Source organism: Salmo salar, chromosome ssa12 (genome assembly GCF_905237065.1).
Source record: "Salmo salar chromosome ssa12, Ssal_v3.1, whole genome shotgun sequence".
In the NCBI taxonomy this organism is placed as follows: domain Eukaryota; kingdom Metazoa; phylum Chordata; class Actinopteri; order Salmoniformes; family Salmonidae; genus Salmo; species Salmo salar.
In genome coordinates this window covers 53,589,785-53,614,905 of record NC_059453.1, presented here as the reverse complement: position 1 = coordinate 53,614,905, position 25,121 = coordinate 53,589,785, and the positions used below count along the sequence as shown (strand labels likewise).

Sequence of the window (25,121 nt, the reverse complement as noted above, 5' to 3'; positions counted from 1 at the left end):
CTCGCCACGGTATCTCCGTGCATTCAAATTGCCATCGATAAATGCAACTGTGTTCATTGCTTGCCCATACCATAACCGCACTGGCACCATGGGGCACTCTGTTCACAACGCTTATGTCAGTAAACCGCTCGCCCACACAACACCATACATGCTGTCTGCCATCTGCCTGGTACAGTTGAAAAAGGGATTCATCCATGAAGAGCACACTTCCCCAGCCTGCCAGCGGCCATCGAAGGTGAGCATTTGCCCACTGAAGTTGGTTAGGTCGCCAAAATGCAGTCAGGTTAAGACCCTGTTGAGGACGACGAGCACGCAGGTGAGCTTCCCCGAGAGAGTTCGTGCATACATTTTTTGTTTGTGCAAACCCAGTTTCATCAACTGTCCGCGTGGCTGGTCTCAGACAATCCCGCAGGTGAAGAAGCCGGATGTGGAGGTCCTGGGCTGGCCTGGTTACACATGGTCTGCGGTTGAGGCAGGTTGGACCTTGTGCTAAATTCTCTAAAACAACGGAGACGTCTTATGGTAGAGAAACAAATACTCAATTATTTGGCAACAGCTCTAGTGGACATTACTTCACTCAGAATGCCAATTGCACACCCCATCAATACTTGAGACATCTGTGGCATTGTGTTGTGTGACAAAACTGCACATTTTAGTGGCCTTTCCGCCCCAACACAAGGTGCACCTGTGTAATGATGTATGCTTTTTAATCAGCTTCTTAATATGCCACACCTGTCAGGTGGATGGATTATCTCGGCTAAGGAGAAATGCTCACCTACAAGGATGCAAACAGATTTGTGCACAACATTTGAGAGAAATAAGCTTTTGTGCGTATGGAAAACAATTCTGGGATCTTTTATTTCAGCCCTTGACACATGGGACAAACACTTTACATGTTGGATTTATATTTTTCTCTTTGTATATAAGGGATAAGGATTTGGGGTTGGGTATGACATTGTCTTCAAAACAGTACTACCTAGTGGGCAAAAAAATAACTGCAACCTTAGTTATGAAATGCAATAGTTCCATCTTCTCCCCCCCCCCCCCCCCCCCAAAAAAAAATGCACTGTAGTCTTATTTAATAGGTAACATTACAGTTACAGGGCAGTGAACACAAACATCAGTACAGCAGTTGTTGCAGCTCTCTTATCCTTTAATGTGTTGTCAATAGAGAGGATGTACAGACATGTTTATTTTGAACAAACATGGAACAAAATACAAAAGAAATAAGAGTCAAATGTCAGAAATCCCATTAGATAATATAGAAGACACACAAGTCTGACTTCTACCCTAAAAAGCTAGGTTCCTTCTATTAAAATGGCACAAATGATCTAGAGCAGTGTCCTTTGATGACTGATATTGACTCAAACCTTCCCTTTGTAAATCACTACAGAGGCCAAGGCGGTATGAACGGCACTGTGTGGATTGCACAACGTCTGCATTTCCCTCAAATCACAACTCATAAGTCAATGACATTAATTACAACACTTAGTGCAAAGCAAAAAAAACTCAAGTTCCATTCACTTCCCATAGAGCTGGACAGACTTTGTACGTCATCCCCACAACCATCAAACGCAATCATTGCCGAAATTAAAAGTAGGACCAATGTAAATGAGTGAAAAAAAAAAAAGCATTATTATTCAAGAAATACAGCAGGATTCATCACATTTTGGCACCTACATGTTGCCACTTGTTACTTGGCGGCGCCATTTACCATTCAATGATTAAGTCTAGCTTGTCCAGTGGTGCCAAATAAAAAGCAACAAATCTAGGACCCGTGTTTGCATAAAAATGACTCCAGTAGAGAAGCTGCATAAAATATATATTTCTTAACACACAGAAGCCATAAATTAGCTTTAATTTGTATTTTTTTATTGACCAATGAATGTAGGTAAAAAAAAAAGTATAAATAATGACACTTCTAAAGTTGCCTTATCCCATTCAAACAACATTTTTGAGAAGAGTCAAATACAGAGGGAACTTAGTGTTTTAGGTGTTTGAATGGTCACCTCCACAATACACCAATTGAAAAAGTTTGGCAAAATTTTCCAAAATATCCACAAAAATACCACCGTTATCTGCAGGTTGTTGAGCAAACATACACCAACCAGCGCTGTCCTGGAATATAGGCACTGACAGTTTGAATAACTAAAATAGACAGCCGTTACTAAAAACGTGTTATATCAACTTGACTGTAGCCAAAATAACTTGGTTACTCTTTGAGAGTAAGTATTCTCTTAACCAGGCTTGATACTGATATTTGGTGTAAATTACCAAGGCACTGTTCATATGGATAACAAAATAATGACAAAAAAGCCATACCACACGTCAAAGAGAGGAACGCATTGTACATCAGTAACGATTGCAATCAAGTAGCTAACACAGCTCTAACGAGTTAAGTGCACCAAAGCAATACGCTTTCAGACATAGAAACGCAACATCCATGTATCTATGAAGTCCGTTTCAAAACACGTAGTAGTAGTGGAATACTAGGGAGTTAATGAAAGGCCAGTAGTTAAATTGTTAATTTTATTTGAAAGGGCCAAATTTAGACCTGAAAGGCAACCTAGAACAGGGCTTTTCAACATGACCTTTGACATCTCCTTTATCAGATTCATGAGAAAGGAGGAGACCTATTGACAGACAATTACTGTATGTCAACCCAGCATTACTGAACTTCCTCATATGAGTCAAACATAGGGAACAGTTCAGCTACAGTAGGTTGTCCGCGAGCCCTGTTTTGTGGTAGTCCTATGTGATCGAAAGCACCTGTTCTAGAGGAACCGACCAAATCAAACATGTTGGATATCCCAAATACCCAGATCCCTATCAAAGTGTTCAACTCAAGCCACGTTCACAGTAACTGAATACATTTTATGTACAGTAAAGGCACTTAGTTGGGAAGGGAAATTCCATTAAAAGAATAACAAAAATTGTTGTGATCACTCAGTTTTCAGGGTTTACAGCTGTAAATTGGGATAGTGTTGAGTGTAGCAAGCAAATCAATCATATAAACTGACCAATTCTATGAAGAGTAGAAAACAACCTGGGTCACTGTGGTGAAAGTTAAAGATGGGCAACTAACTACTTTCCCTGAAGCTTGAGCCGAACACTCGTCATTGAAAAGGGGCCTGTGTTGTTAGTGGTTAAAAAGCTTAAATTTTGCTCTACATTTTAGTTTCTTTCCTAATAGGGTTACACTGTCGGTCCCAAGCACCTTGGCGATTGGCTTGGACTGTAGAGGTGGAGCTTCTCTGAGCCAATTAAGAGCTGGGGACTCCGCCCTCCATGGTGGTTGCTGGGTTGGGGTCTTTGTGGAATGGAGTCTCCTTAAAGATGAACCAACAGTTACCTGCCCACAGGATGAGGTTCAGAAACCCGAAAGTCTTGACAGAGGAGGAAAAGTGCGAAACATGAAGACAAAATACAGGACACAAACAAAAGAATTACAAATGCTACATTATATGCAACCCTATACCTGTAGCCCTGCCATTCATGCTCGACTTGTGCATTCACATTGAGAATTAGCTGTAAAATGCAAAATGATCTGAATAAAATGTATTATGAAATGAAATTGCTCACCACAGAGGCATTGAGTTTTCCCATGGACGGGTACTCTCCAGGTGAGCACTGTGGCTGGCAGGTCTTAACCAGGTTTACTGGGTTGGTGGCCCACTTCACATCAGTCAGGCCCTTCCCCCAGGCAGAGGAGGACACCAGCCACAGGAAGGCAAAGGCAGCAGTCACCAACAGGTCCTGGGAGAAACACAGGGCAGTGTCATCACTATATTACCATGCTGGTGAGGACAGAAGTACTTAGCTTTCCAATCATAAATATCATTACAACGATTAGGCTCACGCCTTAACTATTATAAAAATAGTTTTCCAGCTATACTACAACGATAATGTAGTAGTAACAATAGTCTACTACACGGTAACTAACATACCAGTGGTAAACATGAGATACTACGGTATCTTTAGACTCACAAAGGTGGGTCCGCGGCCCTCGCGGTACACATGCTGGTAGCCCAGGTAGAGCACCAGGGTGGCGGTGCAGTACAGGAAGCCCAAGACACCGACACTGACGTAGAACTCAGCTGAGGAGGAGTAGTCGCCCTGGAGGTAAGTCGCATTCATGGTGCTGTTGTTACACGTGGGCACCATGAAAGGGCCGTAGCTAGACAACCTAGAGAGTAGGGGGGAGAAACAAAACTAAATCTATAAAATCAACTGCATGGCACGAATGCATTTCAACTACAAATACAAAAACACTTAAGGGACAAGAGTCAGAGACAAAGAAAATTATGTTGGTGGGAAGATTATTTTGGTTTTTCATGTGTGAATGCAAGCATATTACAACCAGCCTAAGAGTAAAAAGAAAATGCCATTTGGAATTCCTTGCTACACATCTCACGGCCCTTCAACAAATTTTACACAACCTTTGTCAGGGATAGGCTTACTGTGAATACCATTAGGTAGGCATTATAAAAGAAGAAATCACAAAACACAGAATGACAATTACAGTAATGTTGTTAACTTGCAGCTCTATCTGTGAGGGATAATAGGTTTTACCTGAAGGGGTAGCCAAACTCTGCCCCTATGGTCTTGTGCTCCACCTCCCCACAACTCACAAGGATTTGGGTCATCCCAGAGTAACCCCCCGTGGTGGCAAAGGCAAAGATGGCGAACACCTGCACAGAGAGAGGAGAGTCAGGGTGCATCTCAATGGCCTGTCCCTTCCTTTCCTCATCCCTTTGCCTTAACCTGCACTGATCTAGGGCGCATCATTCTCATACCTGAGTGGGCAGCTAAGAAAATCTCTTTCCTGGTAAGGCTGACTTGTTTTCAGAGGCCTAGGCTATGTTTTCAGATCAGTCGAGCGGGAGACAAGGAATGACAGGTCCTTTACAATTCATAAATGAGACTCTCTCCCCCAAGGAACCAGAATTGTTGTGCGCTGGCAGGAAGTGAGCTGGAAACCGGAGGGTTGCTGGTATCAAAACCTAGATGCCATTGCCTGCTGTTTTGCCTTTGAGCAAGGTACTTAAACCCCCCCCCCCCACAACAGCTCCCCGGGTGCACAGTGTGGCAGCCCCCTGCACCTTTCCAAAAACCTGTATGTGTATACACTACCCATTCAAAGTTTTGGGTCACTTAGATGATCTTGTTTTTGAAAGAAAAGCACATTTTGTTGTCCATTAAAATAACAAAATTACTCAAATACAGTGTAGACTTTGTTAATGTTGTAAATGACTATCGTAGCTGGAAACGGCTGATCTTTAATGGAATATCTAAATAGGCGTACAGAGGCCCATTATCAGCAACCATCACTCCTGTGTGCCAATGGCACATTGTGTTAGCTAATCCAAGTGTATCATTTTAAAAGGATAATTGATCATTAGAAAACCCTTTTGCAATTATGTTAGCACAGCTGAAAACTGTTGTTCTGCTCAAAGAAGCAATAAAACTGGCCTTCTTTGGACTAGTTGAGCATCTGGAGCATCAGCATTTGTGGGTTCGATTACAGGCTTAAAATGGCCAGAAACAAAGAAGTTTCTTCTGAAACTCGTCAGTCTATTCTTGTTCTGAGAAATGAAGGCTATTTCATGCGAGAAATTGCCAAGAAACTGAAGATCTTGAACAACACTGTACTACTCCCTTCACAGAACAGCGCAAACTGTCTCTAACCAGAATAGAAATGAGTGGGAGGCCCCGGTGCACAACTGAGCAAGAGGACAAGTAGATTAGTGTGTCTAGTTTGAGAAACAGACGCCTCCCAAGTCCTCAACTGGCAGCTTCATTAAATAGTACCCGCAAAACACCAGTCTCAACATCAACAGTGAAGAGGCGACTCCGGGATGCTGGCCTTCTAGGCAGAGTTCCTCTGTCCAGTGTCTGTGTTCTTTTGCCCATCTTAATCTTTTATTTTTATTGGCCAGTCTGAGATATGGATTTTTCTTTGCAACTCTGCCTAGAAGACCAGCATCCCGGAGTCACCTCTTCACCGTTGAGACTTTTTTTTTTTTTGTGTTTTTTTTTAGGTGTTTTGCGGATACTATTTAATGAAGCTGCCAGTTGAGGACTTGTGAAGCATCTGTCTCCCCTGATTTACAGTCATTTAGTTGTATTAATACTTTAATCAACATATCCTAATGTAACCTACATAAGACAGTATATAGCTATATTTAACTCCCACTCTGCACGCTCATCTCCATCATAGCTGATCAGAGGGCTGTTCTGACTTCTGGTTCTGTAAGTTACAACAGAGAGGAGGGAGAGCGTTGTTCCACCGGGCAGGATGTGGAGCCATTTGAAGTGGTAAGATGTTCCTGCTGCAGCAAAGTTAACAGGCCTGAGTAAAACTGTCATAAAACGTGGGGATTGGTGACTCGGCAAGAAAAACACCAACTCCAGCAGAACTCCCCACTGGGTTCAGGTCTGACAGGAAGAGGCCCCCTGACATTGCCCACATCACCGACCAACGTTCTGAAAACCTGACTTGGCAGAACTGTGGGGATCTCACCTCAGCCACCCTGGTAACCACTTCCTCTGCTCATAGCAGAATAGTGGGGAGAGATTAAGGGATGGGGAGAGATTAAGGGGTGGGGAGAATGGCGCAAACACCCGCAAGCTAAAACATACACCACTCTCTCTCTCTTCCCCGAAGTAAGAGTTTCCCTGTGCTTGACCTTTTTCCCTCTCTGCTCACCACATCAGCTTCCCCTACAGCATCCTCTTTTCCGACAGGAAACTCCCTCCCTCAGTGAGTGCTGAAAGAGCTAACTGACTAACACTGACTGGCTCCTAACAGCAGAATCTGACTGACTGTCTAGTGGTGCATTTGAGGGCTCAAGTTGAGCAAGGTGAGGTGCAGAATCGCTAATCTGTAATGAGGAGTTATCTGGGATGCAAGGTGACTTGAGGATCAGTGATTCTTTACAGTCCATTTCCAAACACACACTACCCACTGGTGCTCACACTGGTTGAATCAACGTCGTTTCCCACTCCATTTCGATGAAATTACATTGAACCAACGTGGAATAGACATCGAATTGACATCGCTGCTCAGTAGGTAGGTCTTCGAGGATACTGAGTGCAGCGAGGGAATCTCTGTGATAATGGGTGGGAGTAAGTAGCCAAATTGGTCATTATAAAGATGGTTTACGCAGTGACAGTTTGCGAACGCTAGTAATAGACGAAAGGATATAAACTATATAGCTCTCTGTATCCATCTCTCCAAGTTACTCCTCTTCCCCTAGGTGTAAATAACACTTGGGAATAACACCTTCTGGAACTACAGAAATAACTACAAAAACCTGTCTGGTGGGCTGATTGCATAGACTAATAAAAAAAAAACAGAGTGCCTTTCTATGCAAAGAGTAGGATTATGTTGCTGCCCAAACTTTGATCAATGAGGGAATTCAATTATCTGGGCCAGGTTGCCCCGGTGGGAGGAGTTTGCACCAGGTGTAAAATGATTGCATTCGTTTTGAAACCGGGCAGCCTCCCGCGAGTAGTGATTCCGACTACCTCTGACCTGGCAGACTCACGAAACACAAATGCTTAAATTTGTAAATGATGTCTGGCTATCCATAAAAAAAAATACAAGAAAATTGTGCTGTCTGGTTTGCTTAATATAAGCACTTTATAAAGTTTTATACTTTTGATACTTATGTATATTTACTATCACAACATGACCGAACGACGCAGGTTACTGTTCTATTTGAGAAGGGCGCTCCTCTCGCTCCGTTTTTGCTGTTCGCATCACGGGCCCTAGAATGGTGCACCGCGGTTCAGCTTAAACTAACTCTGCCAATATTCCCTTGTTAGGTGCTGGAGGCAGCGTTCCAACGAATAGGTGCTTGTGAGCAGATCCGTCCTCCAATGAAAACATCTGATAGGGCCATGTAGCACGTCCCAACTTCCTTTTCAGAATAATGCCTGTTCTGAATATAGTCCAACTCCAAAGTTGGCTGAAGCACGTTCCCACGTGATCACAATCAAACAATTTACATAACAGTTCAACGGTGCATCAGAAACCATGAGGTTTTCAGGGACCATGACATATTGAAGTCACTAACAGATACAATATAGACTTGCAATCAAGGACAGTGTCTTTTCTAACAGAGTATCAACACAAGACAACAGTTCCTGAAGTGTAAGGGTCAAACACTGCTAATTTCAGTGGCAACAGAGCCAGACAGGGAAGAAAACTTTATAGTGATAAACTACTACGGTGGTCAAGTGAACTTTGGGGGAATTGGTTTCATCTTTCAGGCGTTTGGCACAGCAAAACATTTCTCAGCTTTCATATCACCGCCCCCACCAAACCCCATTCCAGCAATCCCCCAGCTCAGCCACCCTCCAAATAAACCCTCCACTATGCAGTTTCCTGAGTAAGTAACACACCCAACCTCCCGACTAAGAGTGGGAGCACACATAGGATAGTACATTCATATAGTTTGCTTAGATGGGAGTTAAGGGATATGAGGAAGTTAGCAGGCCTTTGTTATAAAAGCTGGTGCCTCAAAGAGTCTGGCTTGTATTGTCATGGCATATTGAATAAGCTATTACTTAAATACTGGAAGTCAAATGATACCCCAACGTTAAGAGGATGTTAGAATCAAATGCTTTATTTAAATATAGAAAAAAAATCTTACAGACAAATAACATAACACATTTTGAAGCCATATGTGGCAGAGTCCTACAAGCTTTAGAAAGAACATTAGGTGTGGATAAGATGGGAGCATGTGGATCTGAGCAAGTGTGTTAATGTATGTACGTAAATGTTAAGTTAGTTTTTGTCAATGTAGGTTTTTGTTTATTGTATAAAAAAAAGGAAAACTAGACTGAACAAAATATTAAAAACGCAATATGCAACAATTTCTACGATTTTACTGAGTTACAGCTCATAGGAGGAAATCAGTGAATTTAAATAAAATCATTGGGCCCTAATCTATGGATTTCACATGACTGGGCAGATGTGTAACCATGCTACCCCCAGGACCTCCACATCGTTTAAAAACTCATTGATTGGCTGGGACTGGCTCCCCAATGGGTTGGCATATGATCTCCAAGAACCACCAGGAGACAGTTTTTAAACGATCCCACAGGTGATGCAGCCGGATGTGGTGGTCCTGGGGGTAGCGTGGTTACACGTCTGCGGTAGTGAGGCCGGTTGGACGTACTGCCAAATACTCTAAAACGATGTTGGAGGCGGCTTATGGTAGAGAAATGAATAGGTATGCCACGATATATCGGTGAACATATTGGAATCTGCCGTTATTAGCCAAAAATGCCAACATCAGTATCAGCCCAATGTCTAGTTTAACGCCGGAGTTAAAATCCAATGTCAAAGCTAGCGTGCATACCTATAAACATAGGTACATGACTTAATGACGCCAGGTAAAATTTTGCGCTCCACGTGCAACACAACATTCATAACCTAGCCCACAATGTCTGCTGTGTGGATCGAGCAGTCAACAAGTCAAGCAGTCATTTGAAAGAGTAAGAACATTTCAGCGAGACAACGCAAAGGCGAAATCCATTAAAGCCAAGATGATGGAATTCATTGCCCTTGACAATCAACCGTTCTCTGTCGTGGGTGATGTTGGTTTTCGCCGACTGGTCGAGCACCGGTACACACTACCAAGTGTGCTATTTTTCAGATGTTGCCCTACCGAAGTTACACAGTAATAGCGTCGCCGCTATAAGCTTCATGACATGCATACTATGGAACACAGTTTGGATCTTTGCGTCTCAAAAAAGATACAGTAGCACTGTCAAAGCTGTACAAGAAAGTCTGCAAACAAGCAAACACCGGCCACGAACGATCCGTTTACAATATCGTGTTGGTAATAAAGCATTATTTGTTTGACCGCAACTTCTGGGGTAGCTAGCTTTAGCTTGGTACCTAGCTAGCACCAACACAACCAGCCTGAAAACAATGACCAGTACAAACTGCGGTCATTTTCACTATTTTTGCAATGATTAAGGAATCCTTGTAAGTATTAGCTAGGTTGCCACTTGTTGTTCGCCAATTGAAATTGAACTTCAGTTCATGAAAATAAATATCTAGCCAGCAACTTAACCCTGTTGCCCAAAGCTAACGTTATAAGATAGCTTCATCTGGCTAGTGAGGCTCGACTGGACCGGGAAGCTAGCCACAATAAGGAATCGGCGCAATAGTATAATTTGCCGTTTGCCTTCAAAATAAAAGTACATAATTGACAGTAATGCAAATGAATACAAATAGTCAAAGCTAACTATAGCTACTGAAACAGATTCAGTTCTGAAACAGTTCTGCTATGTTTTGGGGGAAGAACATTGTTTGCATCCATGCGCTAGATAGCTTTTTATTTTAATGACCAGCACTGTAGGACTGCGAGACAACTTTACCAGCATCATAGCATACATAGATGAATCGTTGTGACATATGAAATACAAGTGATTGTGTAATCAATGTGTAATACCTACGTAAAAAATTTATTAAAGCGTGACATTTTTATGTGACATGAAGTCATATTCAGGTCCTGATTGGTCAACAAGCTCATTTGACAAGGCAAATAGTGTTATTTGCCGTCTATCTTTTTTGACACGCAAAGACCCAAATGGCTTTCCATAGAAATCCTGGTTGAGAATGAAACGACTGAACAATGAAACAGTAAAGCAAGTAAATGAAAGAAATAGGTTTTGATTATGTTTTACTGCTAATGGAGACGTAAATGCCAACAAAATAACTTTTTGGTCAGTGTGTGTGTGTAACCTTTATTTAACTAGGCAAGTCAGTTAAGAACAAATTCTTATTTAAAATGACGGCTCGGACGACGCTGGGCCAATTGTGCGACTCCCTATGGGACTCCCAATCACGGCCGGATGTGATACAGCCTGGATTCGAACCAGGGACTGTAGACGCCTCTTGCACTGAGATGCAGTGCCTTAGACCGCTGCGTCCGTGTGTGTGTGTTAACTATTTAACTGTACTAGAATGCTTAAAAGGACACAAATGTTTAATATCGGTTATCTGTATCATTTTTTGGGGGCAAGGAAAATATCGGATATTGATATCGGCCAAAAATGTCACATTAGTAGAAATTAACTAATTATCTGGCAACAGCTCTGGTGGACATTCCTGCAGTCACCATGCCAATTGCACGCTCCCTCAAAACTTCAGTGGCATTGTGCTGTGTGACAAAACTGCACATTTTAGAGTGGCCTTTTATTGTCGCTAGCACAAGGTGCACCTGTGTAATGATAATGCTGTTTAATCTGCTTCTTGATATGCCACACCTGTCAGGTGAATGGATTATTGTGGCAAAAGGGAAACGTAAACTAATTTGGCATGTAAACTAATTTGTAAAACAAAATTGGAGAGAAATAAGCTTTTTGTGCATATGGAACATTCCTGGGATCTTTTATTTCAGCTAATGAAACCAACACTTTACATGTTGCCTTTGTATTTTTGTTCAGTACAAATTATCATAAAAAAGCAGCCACAAAACATAGCAGGGATACATGTTGCCTTACTTGAACTCTTCTTCCCTCATACCATGCGGTATGCAGCAGTATGCAGGCCATGGTTTTGCACCAGGATCACTGGTGTATATAAAGTAAACCCTGCCTCCACTCCCTCTCTGCACTGACGCTCTGAGAATGTTGTGTTGCAGCGTCGGCCAGGACTTACGGTGCATTTCTTGGTAACTGGCCACTCCCCTCTCTGGCCAGAGAGAGGCATGTTGCTGGCTGGCACAGGACAGAGGAGAGGGAGAGGGGGGGTAGTCACTAATGCTAGAATGGACCAGAGTGGAATTATGGTCAAAGAACATAATCCCTTTCTAATTAATTTAGAGTGAGGGTAAAGTTAATGGTTAACGTAAAGCTTAGTGGTTTTCGAAATTACATTTTGGACTAGAAAGTCTACATTTATGTCCTCTCTAGCATGGTCAGATAGTGATGACTAAGGGAGAGGACGTCCTGGATTGGTTACAAACTCCAATCTAAAAGATAACGTCTGTCTTAATTACCTACAGGGCCCTGCCACTGGCCGACCTACTAAAACACACACACACACACCTTAAGCATACAGACAGTACTTTAACGGCTGTCAACAGTTAGCCTAACGCACAGGCAAAGCATGCACATACACATGCACGCACTGACGGCAGTCTGAATGTAGTGCATACAAAAACAATACCAGTACTGTACAGAGTACACATTCTAACAGATATGCATGTGTATACAGCAGGGCCTATACAGAAACCCACAGACAGAATGCCCATGGATCAGAACCAGAGGTCCTCCTCCTTGTATCCTGAGCCAGCTACTCAGTCAAGTTATAAGTTCATGAATCCAAGCTATTTCTGTTGCAGCTGCTGACATTCAATTTGGCCAGCCGGCTACACCTCTAAAAAGTAACTTCACATAACATCCCTGCTCGAAATTGCACCCTATCAGCTAGTTAGCAAAATATCTCTTACACAGTACAGTATATGTAAGTCGGCCTTCCAATGTGCTGGGCTGGGCATTTCCAGTATATTTGTGGGGTCAAATGTAAACATTATTTGAGTGAGCGTTACTTGTGATCTGTTTGATTTGGGTTGAATTATACTGACTTGAGGTGATTCTTTGCTGTATAAGCAGCTAAAGCAAACAGTGAAATCAGCTCGTGACAAATTAAGGACATTCAAGAGTCACTAAACTTCACATCAAGTCACTAAAGTACTCTACAGAAATGTAGCTCCAAGGAGGCAGCACTGTGAAAAAGCCCTCATTCAGTTATTTCATAAAGCAAGCCCACGTTAGGAAATAAGTAGCTACCTGCCCTGTATATCATAAGTGGAATTTCCATGTCCTTGTACTCATGGCGGTAACAAATTAGGTGAGGCGCCTAGTTGCCCTGGTTACTAATGAGCATGAGGAACTTGCAAATTGGGTTTGCACTGCGCACAGGATCCATTAGCCTTCTAGCTCTCAGTTTGTGGTCACACTACTGCTGACACTATCTGCAACAGCTTTGTTCCGGTCATAGAAATACCAATATACCATTCTCTAAGTCAAGATCTAGCTAGGTCATAGGTAAAGCAACAGTCTACACTCAGACATGACATTATACCACAGCATTTTTGAATACTCATCCTGGACTTCCTGACGGGCCACCCCCAGGTGTTGAGGGTAGGCAACAACACATCTGCCACGCTGATCCTCAACACTGGGGCCCCTCAGGGGTGTGTGCTTAGTCCCCACCTGTACTCCCTGTTCACCTACGACTGCATGGCCAAGCACGACTCCAACACCATCATTAAGTTTGCTGACGACCAAGAAACAGTGGTAGGCCTGATCACCAACAATGAGACAGCCTATTGGGGGGTGGGCAGAGACTTTCTGTATATATGGACGTGACCCAGTCGTTCATTCTAAATGTTCCATTGCATACTGGCTGGAAAAGTTCTTATCCATTGCTTGCTAGCTAGCCAACTATGGCTAACTTATTATTTTTTTTATTTAACCTTTATTTAACCAGGTAGGCAAGTTGAGAACAAGTTCTCATTTACAATTGCGACCTGGCCAAGATAAAGCAAAGCAGTTCGACAACATACAACAACACAGAGTTACACATGAAGTAAAACAAATATACAGTCAATAATACAGTAGAAAAATAAGTCTATGTACAATGTGAGCAAATGAGGTGAGAAGGGAGGTAAAGGCAAAAAAAGTCCATGGTGGCAAAGTAAATACAATATAGCAAGTAAAATACTGGAATGGTAGATTTGTAGTAGAAGAAAGTGCCAAGTAGAAATAGAGATAATGGGTGCAAAGGAGCAAAATAAAATAAATAAACTTACAGTGGATTGCGCAGACAGATGAAAGAGTAAATGCCATTTTAACATAGATTTATCTGGTGGTAACTTGTGGAATAGAAACTGGCTGGAACGCAGTTTTAACCAATCAGTATAGGAACCAACAGTTGTAACCAATTCACAGTAATGTCTGTTTATCCCTACTGAGGAATTCAATTGCTATAGTTAATTCTTACACGTTCTGTTTAAGCTGCTTTTGAAAGCAAAAGTCGAATTTAAAACTTATTGTCATTTATTAATTTGGTTTTCATAATAGAAAGTCAGGACTAATGTTTTGGTTAGCTAAACTAGCAAGTGTTTGGATACCAAGGAAACAAGTCTAGTTACCTATTTAGTACACTTGCTAGCTAACTTCAGTGGATGTTTAACACATTTCTATCGGCAAATGAGTTAAATTATAGCCATGGTATAAAAGAGATAATCAACTAGGTACTATGCATTCACTTGAAAATAATGCAACTCCATGTAAGGTTAGTTCCACTCCGCAAGCGGGTCGCTGAACACACCTTGCACGTCGTTCATTATTTTCCATAGAACGCATAGACAGACAGTCGTTGATTATGCCTACATAACGTTTACTATAACAACCCAAGACTCAGGTGCATGATCATCTTGAAGGGGCGACTTGCTACGAGTACTAGCTGACCAAAATAGACAATCGCTGAAAAGGGTGTTGCCCGATGAGATCTACGCACGAAGCTTTGGTGTTTGAGATTGTAGCTCGCCAACGTTCGCTAGCAAGTCAGATAGTTATATTTTAAGACAACCTACACACTATCTGCATCAATACACTTGTCTAACATTATTCAGTAGTTGAACTACAAAAAAAAAACAAGTAGGTACCTCGTTAACGTCAACTGAAAAGCCAGCAACATCAACCAATAATGACTAGCTAGTGAGTGTAGTGCATGTTTGACAGCTTCAAGACATGAATAGATTGCACCACATATGTTGGTTAAGATATCTAACTAAAGGTATCTTACCCATTCTAGAACCCGAATAAATCCCAGGGGTTCTTTCAACGGTCCCAGGTCAAGTCTGAATCCCGAAAGCAGTTTCTGAAGTCGTAAAAAAGACGAAGACAAAACATCTGAATCATGACGGTGGTCAGGAATGATTTCAATCAAATTATTTAGGTATGTAGAACTAGCTAGCTAGCTGGCAACAACACATGTACGAATGTTTGTCACCGTTACAGTAGATAGCTAACGTTGGCTAGCTATGCTAGCTCGTGTCAACCGACCCACCTGAATAAATTCCATGTTCGATTTTCAGAAGTTTGTTCGTTAAGTTCCCTTTACTGGAAGAAAACGTATATTCTCCCAAAGTAACACTCTCAATGTTGTACCGGACGAACCTCTGGTTTACATTCGACTGAATTTTGGCAGGCAGCAGATGTTGTAAAACTGCTGTCAAACTTTCTAAACTGTATAGGCACACGTGACAAGCAACTTGTTTTTCTTCTTCTTTGGTATAATAGCGATAGTACATTTTGTTTGTGCATGCCGCCACCTACTGTGCGGGAGTGTCGTCGATCATGATACATTTTGTTATAAGTAAGAGGGAAATTAACAAATTGCACCATCAACTACCCCTACACCACAGGAGGCTGTTGAGGGGAGGACGGCTAATAATAATGACTGGAACGGAGCAAATGGAATGGCATCAAATACATGGAAACCATGTGTTTGATGTATTTGATAACATTCCCCTTATTCAAATCCAGCCTTTACCACGAGCCCATCCTCCCCAATTAAGGTGCAACAAACCTCCTGTGACCTACACCTATAGACCACTATCCCATAATAACAACAAAAAACATCACCCCCATTCCACTACTTTGACCCTAACTGATTCTACACCAGGCCTAGGGCCGGGCAGGATGGGACTCTTTCGTTCAACCCACCTTGTAACTCTTCTGCAGTAAAATCTCATACACCCAAGTACTTCTCTGCAGCTGCCACCACAACATTTATTTCTGTGATACCATTTCGGCGATACAGTTGATTACCATGGCAATGAATGCAAAGAAGACAAACTTACTGAAGTACAATGACACCTTCTGTTCTACTCTGGCAACCGGTCTCTCTTGCACCGGACGGGAACCATCGACACGGCTGGCTAGCCTATCTTCAAAGAGGCAACTTTAGGAGCGAATGGAAGAGAAATCAACTCTGTAGTTCTGTTCAGGACTACACAAAGAACCAAGACATTCACACGTAAATACATTCAGGATTTTTTACTCCAAACAGGTGAGTAGTTTCTAAATGTACCAAAGTATTATGTCTCTGTCCCTCTCTCCCTGTCCCTCCCCATCCCTTTTGTAACAAGCCGCCATAATGTGTCAGTCCACTAGGGGCCTGTTTCTAATGTATTAAGTGTGTATGTTTATCTTGTGTTACCATTTAGTTAGCTAGCACATAAATAATTAAACCAATTTGTGTAGTACTGAATCATAAGTAAGGCTGGGGTTTTAGCAGATGCAGGAGGTTACGATTGTTCAGAATGATGATATGATACGATGTTATGATTATACGTTGACGGTTTATGGATGTGATAGGTTAAGACCTTTAGTTTAATCCGGGAGATGGTGACTCTTTAAGGAACCACTCTCGTGGTGCCCCAATTCCTAATGAGTTAATTGTTACAAGATTAATTTAATTGGTAACAATTAAACATAGTTAGTTGATTAGATAAATAACAGTCATCAGATTAATGAAAGTAAAGTCATGACAGTTTTAACTTCTTCTTAAAGAGACAGGGCATGTTTATTTGAAATCCGAACCAGGTGCAGTCCTTTGGACCAGCGTTTCCCCAGAGTCGGGGATCCCTTTGGGTGCACGTTTTAGCTTTTGCCATAGCTCTACACAGCTAAAAACAGGCAACCCCCATCCCCGCCAAAATGTGTTTTAATTTTTAGCTAAAAATGTGGGTCTCTGCCCCACCTGCCCTGAATGACGGGTCGCCACTGCGCGTGATCATATTTATTTTAGTGACCCATGGTAGACATCCTTCCAAATGACAATGCCCCCAACCCGCTGAACTGTATTTGCACTTGACTGTTTATGGATGAGAAAGTGAACTTGACATTTCCCAAAAAGTTTAGTGGGAATGCTGCTATGCGATCTATTGCCTAGGACAGGGCTCTCCAACCCAGTTCGTGTAGTAGAGCTACCATGCTGTAGGTTTTCACTCCAACCCTGATCTAGCGCATTTAATTCAATAATTAGCTGGTTGATAAACAATCGGTTTAGTTACAACTGGGGTTGGAGCGAAAAACCACAGGAAGGCAGCTCAACATGAACAAGGTTGGAGAGCCCTGACATCAACAGCCAGCCAGGGTTTCATTAAATAAACTATAGGCACAATACTTTTATTGCAGACTGAGGGCTAATTAAACTGATGCATTTGGCGATGTTAAACTTAAATTTACTGGCACTATGAAGAATAGTGTAGCCATACTAATTGATAGTCTAATACATACGTTGGGTGAATTTATGAGGCATTGCTAAACAAGACATTGCTAGATACACCAAGATATAGCCTATGCGCACGGTTCGCTCTGTCTGCCTGCCTGCCCAGATCCTCTTTATCTTAGCTATAAAAAAATATAAAAAACCTAGTGTGTGTTTGGTCTAAGGTCTGTTGCATGAAGAACAGCTCAGCCTACTCATTGATAACCCCTACTTTAGTGAACTTGCGCGAGACACTGCATACAACACCCGTTCTGCCAGTCACATTCTGTTATAGGTCCTCTTAGCACACACATCCCTGGGTCGCTCCAGCTAGCAACTGGAACAAGCTGCAACAAACACTCAAACTGGACAGTTTTAGCTCAATCATGGATACTCTTACTGACAGATGTGGCTGCTTTGTGTGATGTATTGTTGTCTCTACCTTCTTGCCCTTTGTGCTGTTGACTGTGCCCAATAATGTTTGTACCATGTTTTGTGCTGCTACCATGTTGTTACCATGTTGTCATGTGTTTCTGCCTTGCATCTCTTTATGTAGTGTTGTGATGCGTGTTTTGTCCTATATTTATATAGTATTTTATTTATTTTTATCCCAGGCCCCATCCCCGCAGGAGGCCTTTTGCCAGGCCGTCTGTGTAAATAAGAATTTGTTCTTAACTGACTTGCCTAGTTAAATAGAGGTTAAATACATTTTTTTTAAAGCCAAGAAATTGCGAAATACTGCATTGGGATAGCATACATCTTTTCATGAGCGATGCACGGTTGTGACTTTCTACCTGGCTGTGCCCCCCTCCCATCATTCTCTCTCCCTCGCTAGCTAGCTCTTTGTTTGCTGTGAAAGATGCAAGAGTTGGAGCTCTTGAAGTAGACTATAGCAAATAGTTTCCTCCGTTGGAAAAATACTGAATCTTAAGAGTCAATTAACTTTGACACCCAGAAATGGGAGTCGACGGGCAAGGAGCAGTGCCCAAAAGTCGTGATATACGGAGGCTAACAACTGTTTCGTCAAAGTTACACTATAGTGGCATGGACATATGATGACACTGCCATCATTATCATGTTGTCATTAGCCATAGCTAGCTACCATAGTGATCCCTCAAGAGTAGCCAATTTCTGTGCATTATTCAAGTTTGCTAGCTAGCTAGGTGGCTGTGCAAGAAATTATATAATTATGCTAGCTAATTGTTTCAACGCACCACCCGTGTGAAATTACAAGACAAAATGTTTTTGTAGATGAACTGTGGTGAATGAAACTACAGCAACCAATGTGATAACGGCTGAGGTCATTTTTGCTGTTCTCCAAATAGCATTTTAGAGTTTAAAAATTGGTGTCAGGGAAAATGACACCCATTCATCTTTATTTAACTAGGCAAGTCAGTTAAGAACAAATTCTTATTTACAATGACCGCCTACGCCGGCCAAACCCTCCCCTAATAACCCGGACGACGCTGGGCCAATTTTGCGCCGCCCTATGGGACTCCCGATCACGGCCGGTTGTGATACAGCCCGGGACCGAACCAGGGTTTGTAGTGACACCTCAAGCGCTGAAATGCAGTGCCTTAGACCGCTGCGCCACTCGGGAGCCCCGACTGGTGTTGTTGTCCCAAACAAAAAATGTGAGCCATTCCACGAATGGCGTGCCTTCTGGTTAGTGTAATTTTGTAAAAAATAACTATATATTTCAGCTAATTGTAGCATTGCCATAAAGAGCACTTGTTCAACTTCGTAACAAACATGTTTTCCCCATCTCAAGCTGTTAAATAAGAAAAATGACTACAAAAGTGACTAAAAGTGCCTGTAACAGGGTTAACGATTTATTCTTAAAATCAACAATAACTCACCCTTGTGACAGTTTAACTGTAACTGATCGATAAACACATATTTCCATATCATTTGTAGCTAACTCATGTACAGTACTTGTGATAGCCACACATTCAGGGTCTGTTCTACAGCCTACTTGAAATGTAGATCAGTAAAGTAGAGTCTGTAGTGAAGATCACTTGGGGCCAGGCTCTCTACTGGCCCATTCTCTTCTGCCATCATCTTTCTGTCTTTCACTTTGACATCATTGTCATCGTCATCATCATTATCGTCATCATCATCTTCCCCCTCAGGCAGTGGGATATTCCTGTCACGGCAGATATTATGCAGGATGGCACAGATGATAATAATCCTGCTCACCCTCTCCGGCTTCAACTGGATGTCTGCTTGCAGGATGGGAAATCTCCTCTTCATTTGGCTGATGCCCCTTCTCATTACACCTCGCGTTTTCTTAAGTGCCCTGAAAATAACCACCACAACATCTGTATCACTAAGATAGGCCAAATTGACCATAGATACAAGACAGAGAAGAGGATACTGACAATTGGGTAACCGGACCGTTTTATTCCTCCTCAGGTGGTTATGTCCTAAGTATTGCTATTCACAAATTTGCTATGACAACCAACTTCCTTCATTTGAAGTTAAACTCAATGAAGAGGTGGATTTTTAACATGTATAATACAACATATTACCTGTTGTAGTTCAACTGTGGGCCAGGCAGTGGATGGAGGTAAGGTGTGAGCAGCCATTGTCTGCAGGGGTATCCACTGTCCCCCAGCAAGTGACATCCAGCAAGAGAAAGAAGCCCCTCAATCTGTTTGAGGCCACCCTCACTCAGTATCTCCTGATCCACACTCTTCTGCACAACATAGAGAACCTTGCAGTGTGCATCGAACACCACGTGGGTGTCGATTAAAATAATTGGGTCTCCAGGGAAATTCTTGAACTCCTTGTTGTATGTTGTACTTAATACTGAGCTGCTTCTAAACGTTGTGCCAATGACTCCAGCAACACTGGGGAAGCCAGCTATTGCCTTAAACCTAGCTTGGTTATGTTGGAGCTGGCTGGCATCTTGCGGGAAGGCAACGAACTGGCCTACTAGTTGAGGATCTGAGAGGGCATTGATAGTTTGTGTTATCACCATTCTGACGTGAGCTGTTGAACAGCTTGACCGTCCCAAATCGTCACTACTGCACGGTAGCATCTTGCCTGTGGCCAAGTAACCCAGGGTTATTAGTAATTTAACTTCAGGAGAAATGGCTTGACATTGATGTTTTGACGATGTGAGAGAGTCTCTGACTAACTCCAATACAAACTTAATTCCTGCCTGATCAAGCCTGTATCTTCCCAGCAACTCCTTGTCATCACACATGAATAAAGCATCTTTGTTTGTCACAGTATGATGAGTTTCCTGATTAAAATGTCCTCCTAGAACATGCCCTGGCCAATAATGATGATTCCTCATATGCCTTACCAGGTCTGCCTTTGCACTGTAGCATTTGTCACAGTCTTTGCACTTATATGGCTTTTCCCCGGTGTGAACAGTCATATGGATTCTCAGATTAGTATTGTGAGCGAAGCATTTGCCACAGACATGGCAACAATATTTTTTCCCTTCACAACTCCGCTTTAACCCTGACGATGTTTCTCCCTTCTCAACCCAAGCATTTTCTCTTGTTTTAGTCTCATCAGCAGAGCACTCTGAATTTACTGCAGAAAAGGGCTGCGAGACACTGTAGTTCTCTTCTGTTTCCATCTGCTCAGTTGTGTTGGTAGGTAGAGAGTCACTCAGTCTGTTCTTTACATTTTGTCTTTGGTAAAGGTGTGAGGGTTGAGGTGGGTCCTGATCACAGTCACTTTTAATATAGGGAGGGTTGAATATGAACTCTTTTATATCAGACTCCAGCCCTTGAAGTTGGTCTTCGCCCTGACTGACCCAGAACTCCCCCTCTTTAATCTGTGTGTGATCTTTCGGACTGGTCTGGAGGTCGTCTTCCTCTTTAATCTGTGTGGGCTCGGGGTCCTGTTCATTTTTAATCTGTGTGGGATCTGGGTCTTGGCCCAACCTGGGGCTCCCCTCTTGCTTACTCTGCACAGCAGGAACCACTTCTTGTAGAAAGCATAGAAGAAAACATTCAATGTGTTTTCAAATTCAATCATAGTTTTGTTCAGATAAATTTGCTAAGATTTCTATTCCTCAAAACAGCTAATAATTAACAGCCAACTAACAACATAACTGTTTGTTTAGCAGTGGCTTTGGCTGGCTAAATTTTACATATTTACAACAAACGTGTGGCAAACATTCTAGTCAATCTAGATGGCTAGGTAGAGAGGTAGGTAAATTAGTTCCCCTGCCTAGTTACAAACCTGTTCTATGTAACTTTATCTCGGGTTCCAAAACGAAATCTAGCAGCCTTTGTAGACGTTCAACCTCCTCCTTTGAACGGGATAGTTCTTCCTGGTACTCTGCTAACGATTTTTTAAATGCCCCAGATATTTCCACAGCGGCCGCTGATAATCGGTCGGTAAGAAACGTGTTGAATAGCTGTAATTTTGACATTGTGAAGGGAATCCTAGTCCAGTCAATATTCCACCATCTTTTGCAAATTGGGAAGAGGGGAAGATAATGCTCTAGTTCTTGTTCTTCAGTGGTTTTAAATGGCGGTTGACAACCAACTTTAGTGGTGCATTACCGCCACCAGCTGGACTGGAGTGTGGACTAGAGACGGAAGTTCTAAAAACTGTCTCGCTTTTTTGTATTTTTTTTGTTTTTTTTAATGTATTACCAATGTAGAAAGGTCTGTATACATACAATAAGTACATAGACAATGATAACATATGCTAGGGGGTACAACAAATTACAGATTATACAAAGACCTTAAGAAACACATTGTTTTAACAGCTTTCTTATTAGAAGAATTTAGAATAGTCTTAATGTACTGCTCGAATTCCTTATAGAAAACACGGAAGAGTTTTTTTATTCGTGAATTTACATTTAGGAATATGAAATTTTGCCTTTAACACAATTATATTGAGGTAAAATTGTTTTTCTTTATCTTTACCATAGTTAAGGAAACTGAGCAGAACATTCTCCCATAACAAACAAAAGTCAAGAATATTAACAATTATAAAACTGAATCTTTCCATAATTGTTTTACATGTAGACAATGCCAAAATAAATGTGAACGTTTCTGGATGCTCAACACAAAAAGTACAATCAACGTTAATGTAATTTGAGTTTCTTCAGGTAATGATTCGCAGGGTAATACTTATGGATCATTCTGAAAGAGACCCCTTTTGCCTTGCAAGTATTTGTGTGGTAATATCAATACTTTTTTCCAACAGATATTAGGGACCAATATATTCCAGTAACTTGTGACATAAGGAATGGATACAATATCCCTTTGAAATAAAGCACATATAGATCTGTTGTTCTGGGGGAGCAAGGAGAAATATATTTTCCCTATTGGAGAGTGAACTGGATTAAGTGAGGGTAGGTCAAGAAGGTGAGGTCTGGCTACACCTCTAAATAACATTAGCCAGATGGAATAGCATCAAAGACTATGGCAAACTCTCAAGGTGTTATAGGGATATGGTAACGAGATAGAAATTCCTCAATTGAGTAACAATTCTGCATTAAAAAGTTGACTCACCAGCAAGATATAATTATTGAACCAATTATTTAAAAATAAAGACTTGTTTCTATACAAAATGTCCTTACTGTCCCAAATGAAATACCTATGCGGGGAAAAATGTTTATATATTAACGACCACGCTATGAATACTTGTCTATGAAAAGCAGATCATTTTGCAGGAATCTTATCAATGTAATTACATATAGTTACAAAGCTATTGTGACGCTCGTCGCAAGGAGTAGACCAAGGTGCAGCGTGTTGAGTGCACATGATAAATATTTATTTAAACTCAGAACACTAAAGCGAAACAAATAATTGAAACCGACCGTCACGTTCTGCAGGATTTACAGAGCTGTGCAAAAACAAGATCCCACAACTGAAAGTGGGAAAAAAAAAAAAAGGGCTGCCTAAGTATGATTCCTAATCAGAGACAACGATAAACAGCTGCCTCTGATTAGGAACCATACTCGGCTCAACACAAAGAAATAGAAAACATAGAAATGAACATAGAAATACAAAATCTAGAATGCCCACCCAAATCACAACCTGACCTAACCAAAATAGAGAAAATAAACGGCAATCTAAGGTCAGGGCGTGACAACTATTACATATAGTTACAAAGTAACATATAATTGAGGCCACCAAAACGGGAGAAGGTATAATGAGGGATGAAATTCCTAATTGAAGTTGGATTCCTTCAAAAATATTTAGCCCAATTTATCTGAAAAGTATTATTCAAAGTAGGAAAATCTAAAAAATTGAGACCGCCATATTCATATGAGTTCATATCGACAGATTTCCTAATATAATGTGTACGATCTTTCCAGATGAAGTTGAAAGCACCTGGTCAACTGCTTTACCTATTTTGTTGTCAAGATATAGGGACTGGGCTGCATAAGTAAGTCTGGAGATACCTTCAGCTTTAGAAAGCAATACTCGACCTTTCAAGGATAAATCCCTCTGCAACCAATGGTTCAACTTAGTTTAGTTTTTTTCAATAATAGGTATAACATTTAATGAGCATCTTTCCTGTTGATCCTTAGATATGGTAATCCCAAGGTATGTAACTTTTTCCTTGACTGGAATATTGCATATAGAAGGTATCACACAGTCTTTAACAGCAAACAATTCACACTTATTAAGGTCTCGCTTAGGAAACGGAAAACATAATTAAATACGTCACTTTAAGTTTTTTTTAACAATTCTAAACTTGGATTAAAAAATACAAGGCAAAGTGTTAAACAAATCAACATATATTTTACATTTGAGATTCTTCAAAGTAGCCATCCTTTGCCTTGATGACAGCTTTGCACACTCTTGGCATTCTCTCAACCAGCTTCATGAAGTAGTCACCTGGAATGGATTTATATTAACAGGTGTGCCTTGTTAAAAGTTAATTTGTGGAATTTATTTCCTTCTTAATGCATTTGAGCCAATCAGTTGTGTTGTGACAAGGTAGGGGGGTATACAGAAGATAGCCCTATATGGTAATAGACCAAGTCCATATTATGGCAAGAACAGCTCAAATAAACAAAGAGAAACAACAGTCCATCATTACTTTAAAACATGAAGGTCAGTCAATCCGGAAAATTTCAAGAAATTTGAAAGTTTCTTCAAATGCAGTCGCAAAAACCATCAAGAGCTATGATGAAACTGGCTCTCATGAGGACTGCCACAGGAAAGGAAGACCCAGAGTTACCTCTGCTGCAGAAGATAAATTCATTAGAGTTAACTGCCCCTCAGATTATAGCCCAAAATAAATGCTTCACAGAGTTCAAGTAACAGACATATCTCAACATCAACTGTTCACAGGAGACTGTGTGAATCAGGACTTAATGGTCGAAATGCTGCAAAGAAACCACTACTAAAGGACACCAATAATAAGAAGAGACTTGCTTGGGCCAAGAAACACGAGCAATGGACATTAGACTGGTGGAAATCTGTCCTTTGGTCTGATGAGTCCAAATTTCAGATTTTTAGTTCCAACCACCGTGTCTTTGTGAGACACAGAGTAGGTGAACGGAAGATCTCTGCATGTGTGGTTCCCACCATGAAGCATGGAGGAGGAGGTATGATGGTAGGGAGGTGCTTTTCTGGTGACACTGTCAGTGATTTATTTATAATTCAAGGCACACTTAACCAGCATGGCTACCACAGCATTCTGCAGCGAAACCCCATCCCATCTGGTTTGTGTTAGTGGGATTATCATTTGTTTCTCAACAGGACAATGACCCAAAACACACCTCCACGTGTAACATGGTTGAAATAGACATTCTTAGTTGTATGAGTTTTGTCATAATTAAGCAGTCAGGTTATGTATGTATAGTTGTGAAGCC

At 41.5% G+C, this 25,121-nt stretch overlaps 2 protein-coding genes across 3 annotated transcripts; both read right to left on the bottom strand.

The window, feature by feature from the left end:
* Nucleotides 1-1,135: 1,135 nt before the first annotated feature.
* Nucleotides 1,136-15,318, bottom strand: LOC106565128 (synaptophysin-like protein 1). Its single transcript, XM_014131892.2, has 6 exons — nt 15,104-15,318; nt 14,840-14,914; nt 4,573-4,691; nt 3,988-4,186; nt 3,583-3,756; nt 1,136-3,386 (listed from the first exon to the last, which is right to left on the bottom strand). The coding sequence occupies exons 1-6, from the start codon at nt 15,116-15,118 to the stop codon at nt 3,264-3,266; spliced, it is 705 nt and encodes a 234-aa protein (XP_013987367.1). The 5' UTR covers nt 15,119-15,318; the 3' UTR covers nt 1,136-3,263.
* Nucleotides 15,319-19,121: 3,803 nt separating this feature from the next.
* On the bottom strand, nt 19,122-21,828 carry LOC106565129 (zinc finger and SCAN domain-containing protein 22). Of its 2 annotated transcripts, none has more exons than XM_014131893.2 (3): nt 21,518-21,828; nt 19,843-21,259; nt 19,122-19,610 (listed from the first exon to the last, which is right to left on the bottom strand). In XM_014131893.2, the coding sequence occupies exons 1-3, from the start codon at nt 21,708-21,710 to the stop codon at nt 19,283-19,285; spliced, it is 1,938 nt and encodes a 645-aa protein (XP_013987368.1). In that variant the 5' UTR covers nt 21,711-21,828; the 3' UTR covers nt 19,122-19,282. The 2 variants fall into 2 exon arrangements, with proteins under 2 accessions (XP_013987368.1, XP_013987369.1); XM_014131894.2 differs by having other exon boundaries at nt 19,843-21,256; nt 21,518-21,818.
* Nucleotides 21,829-25,121: the final 3,293 nt, after the last annotated feature.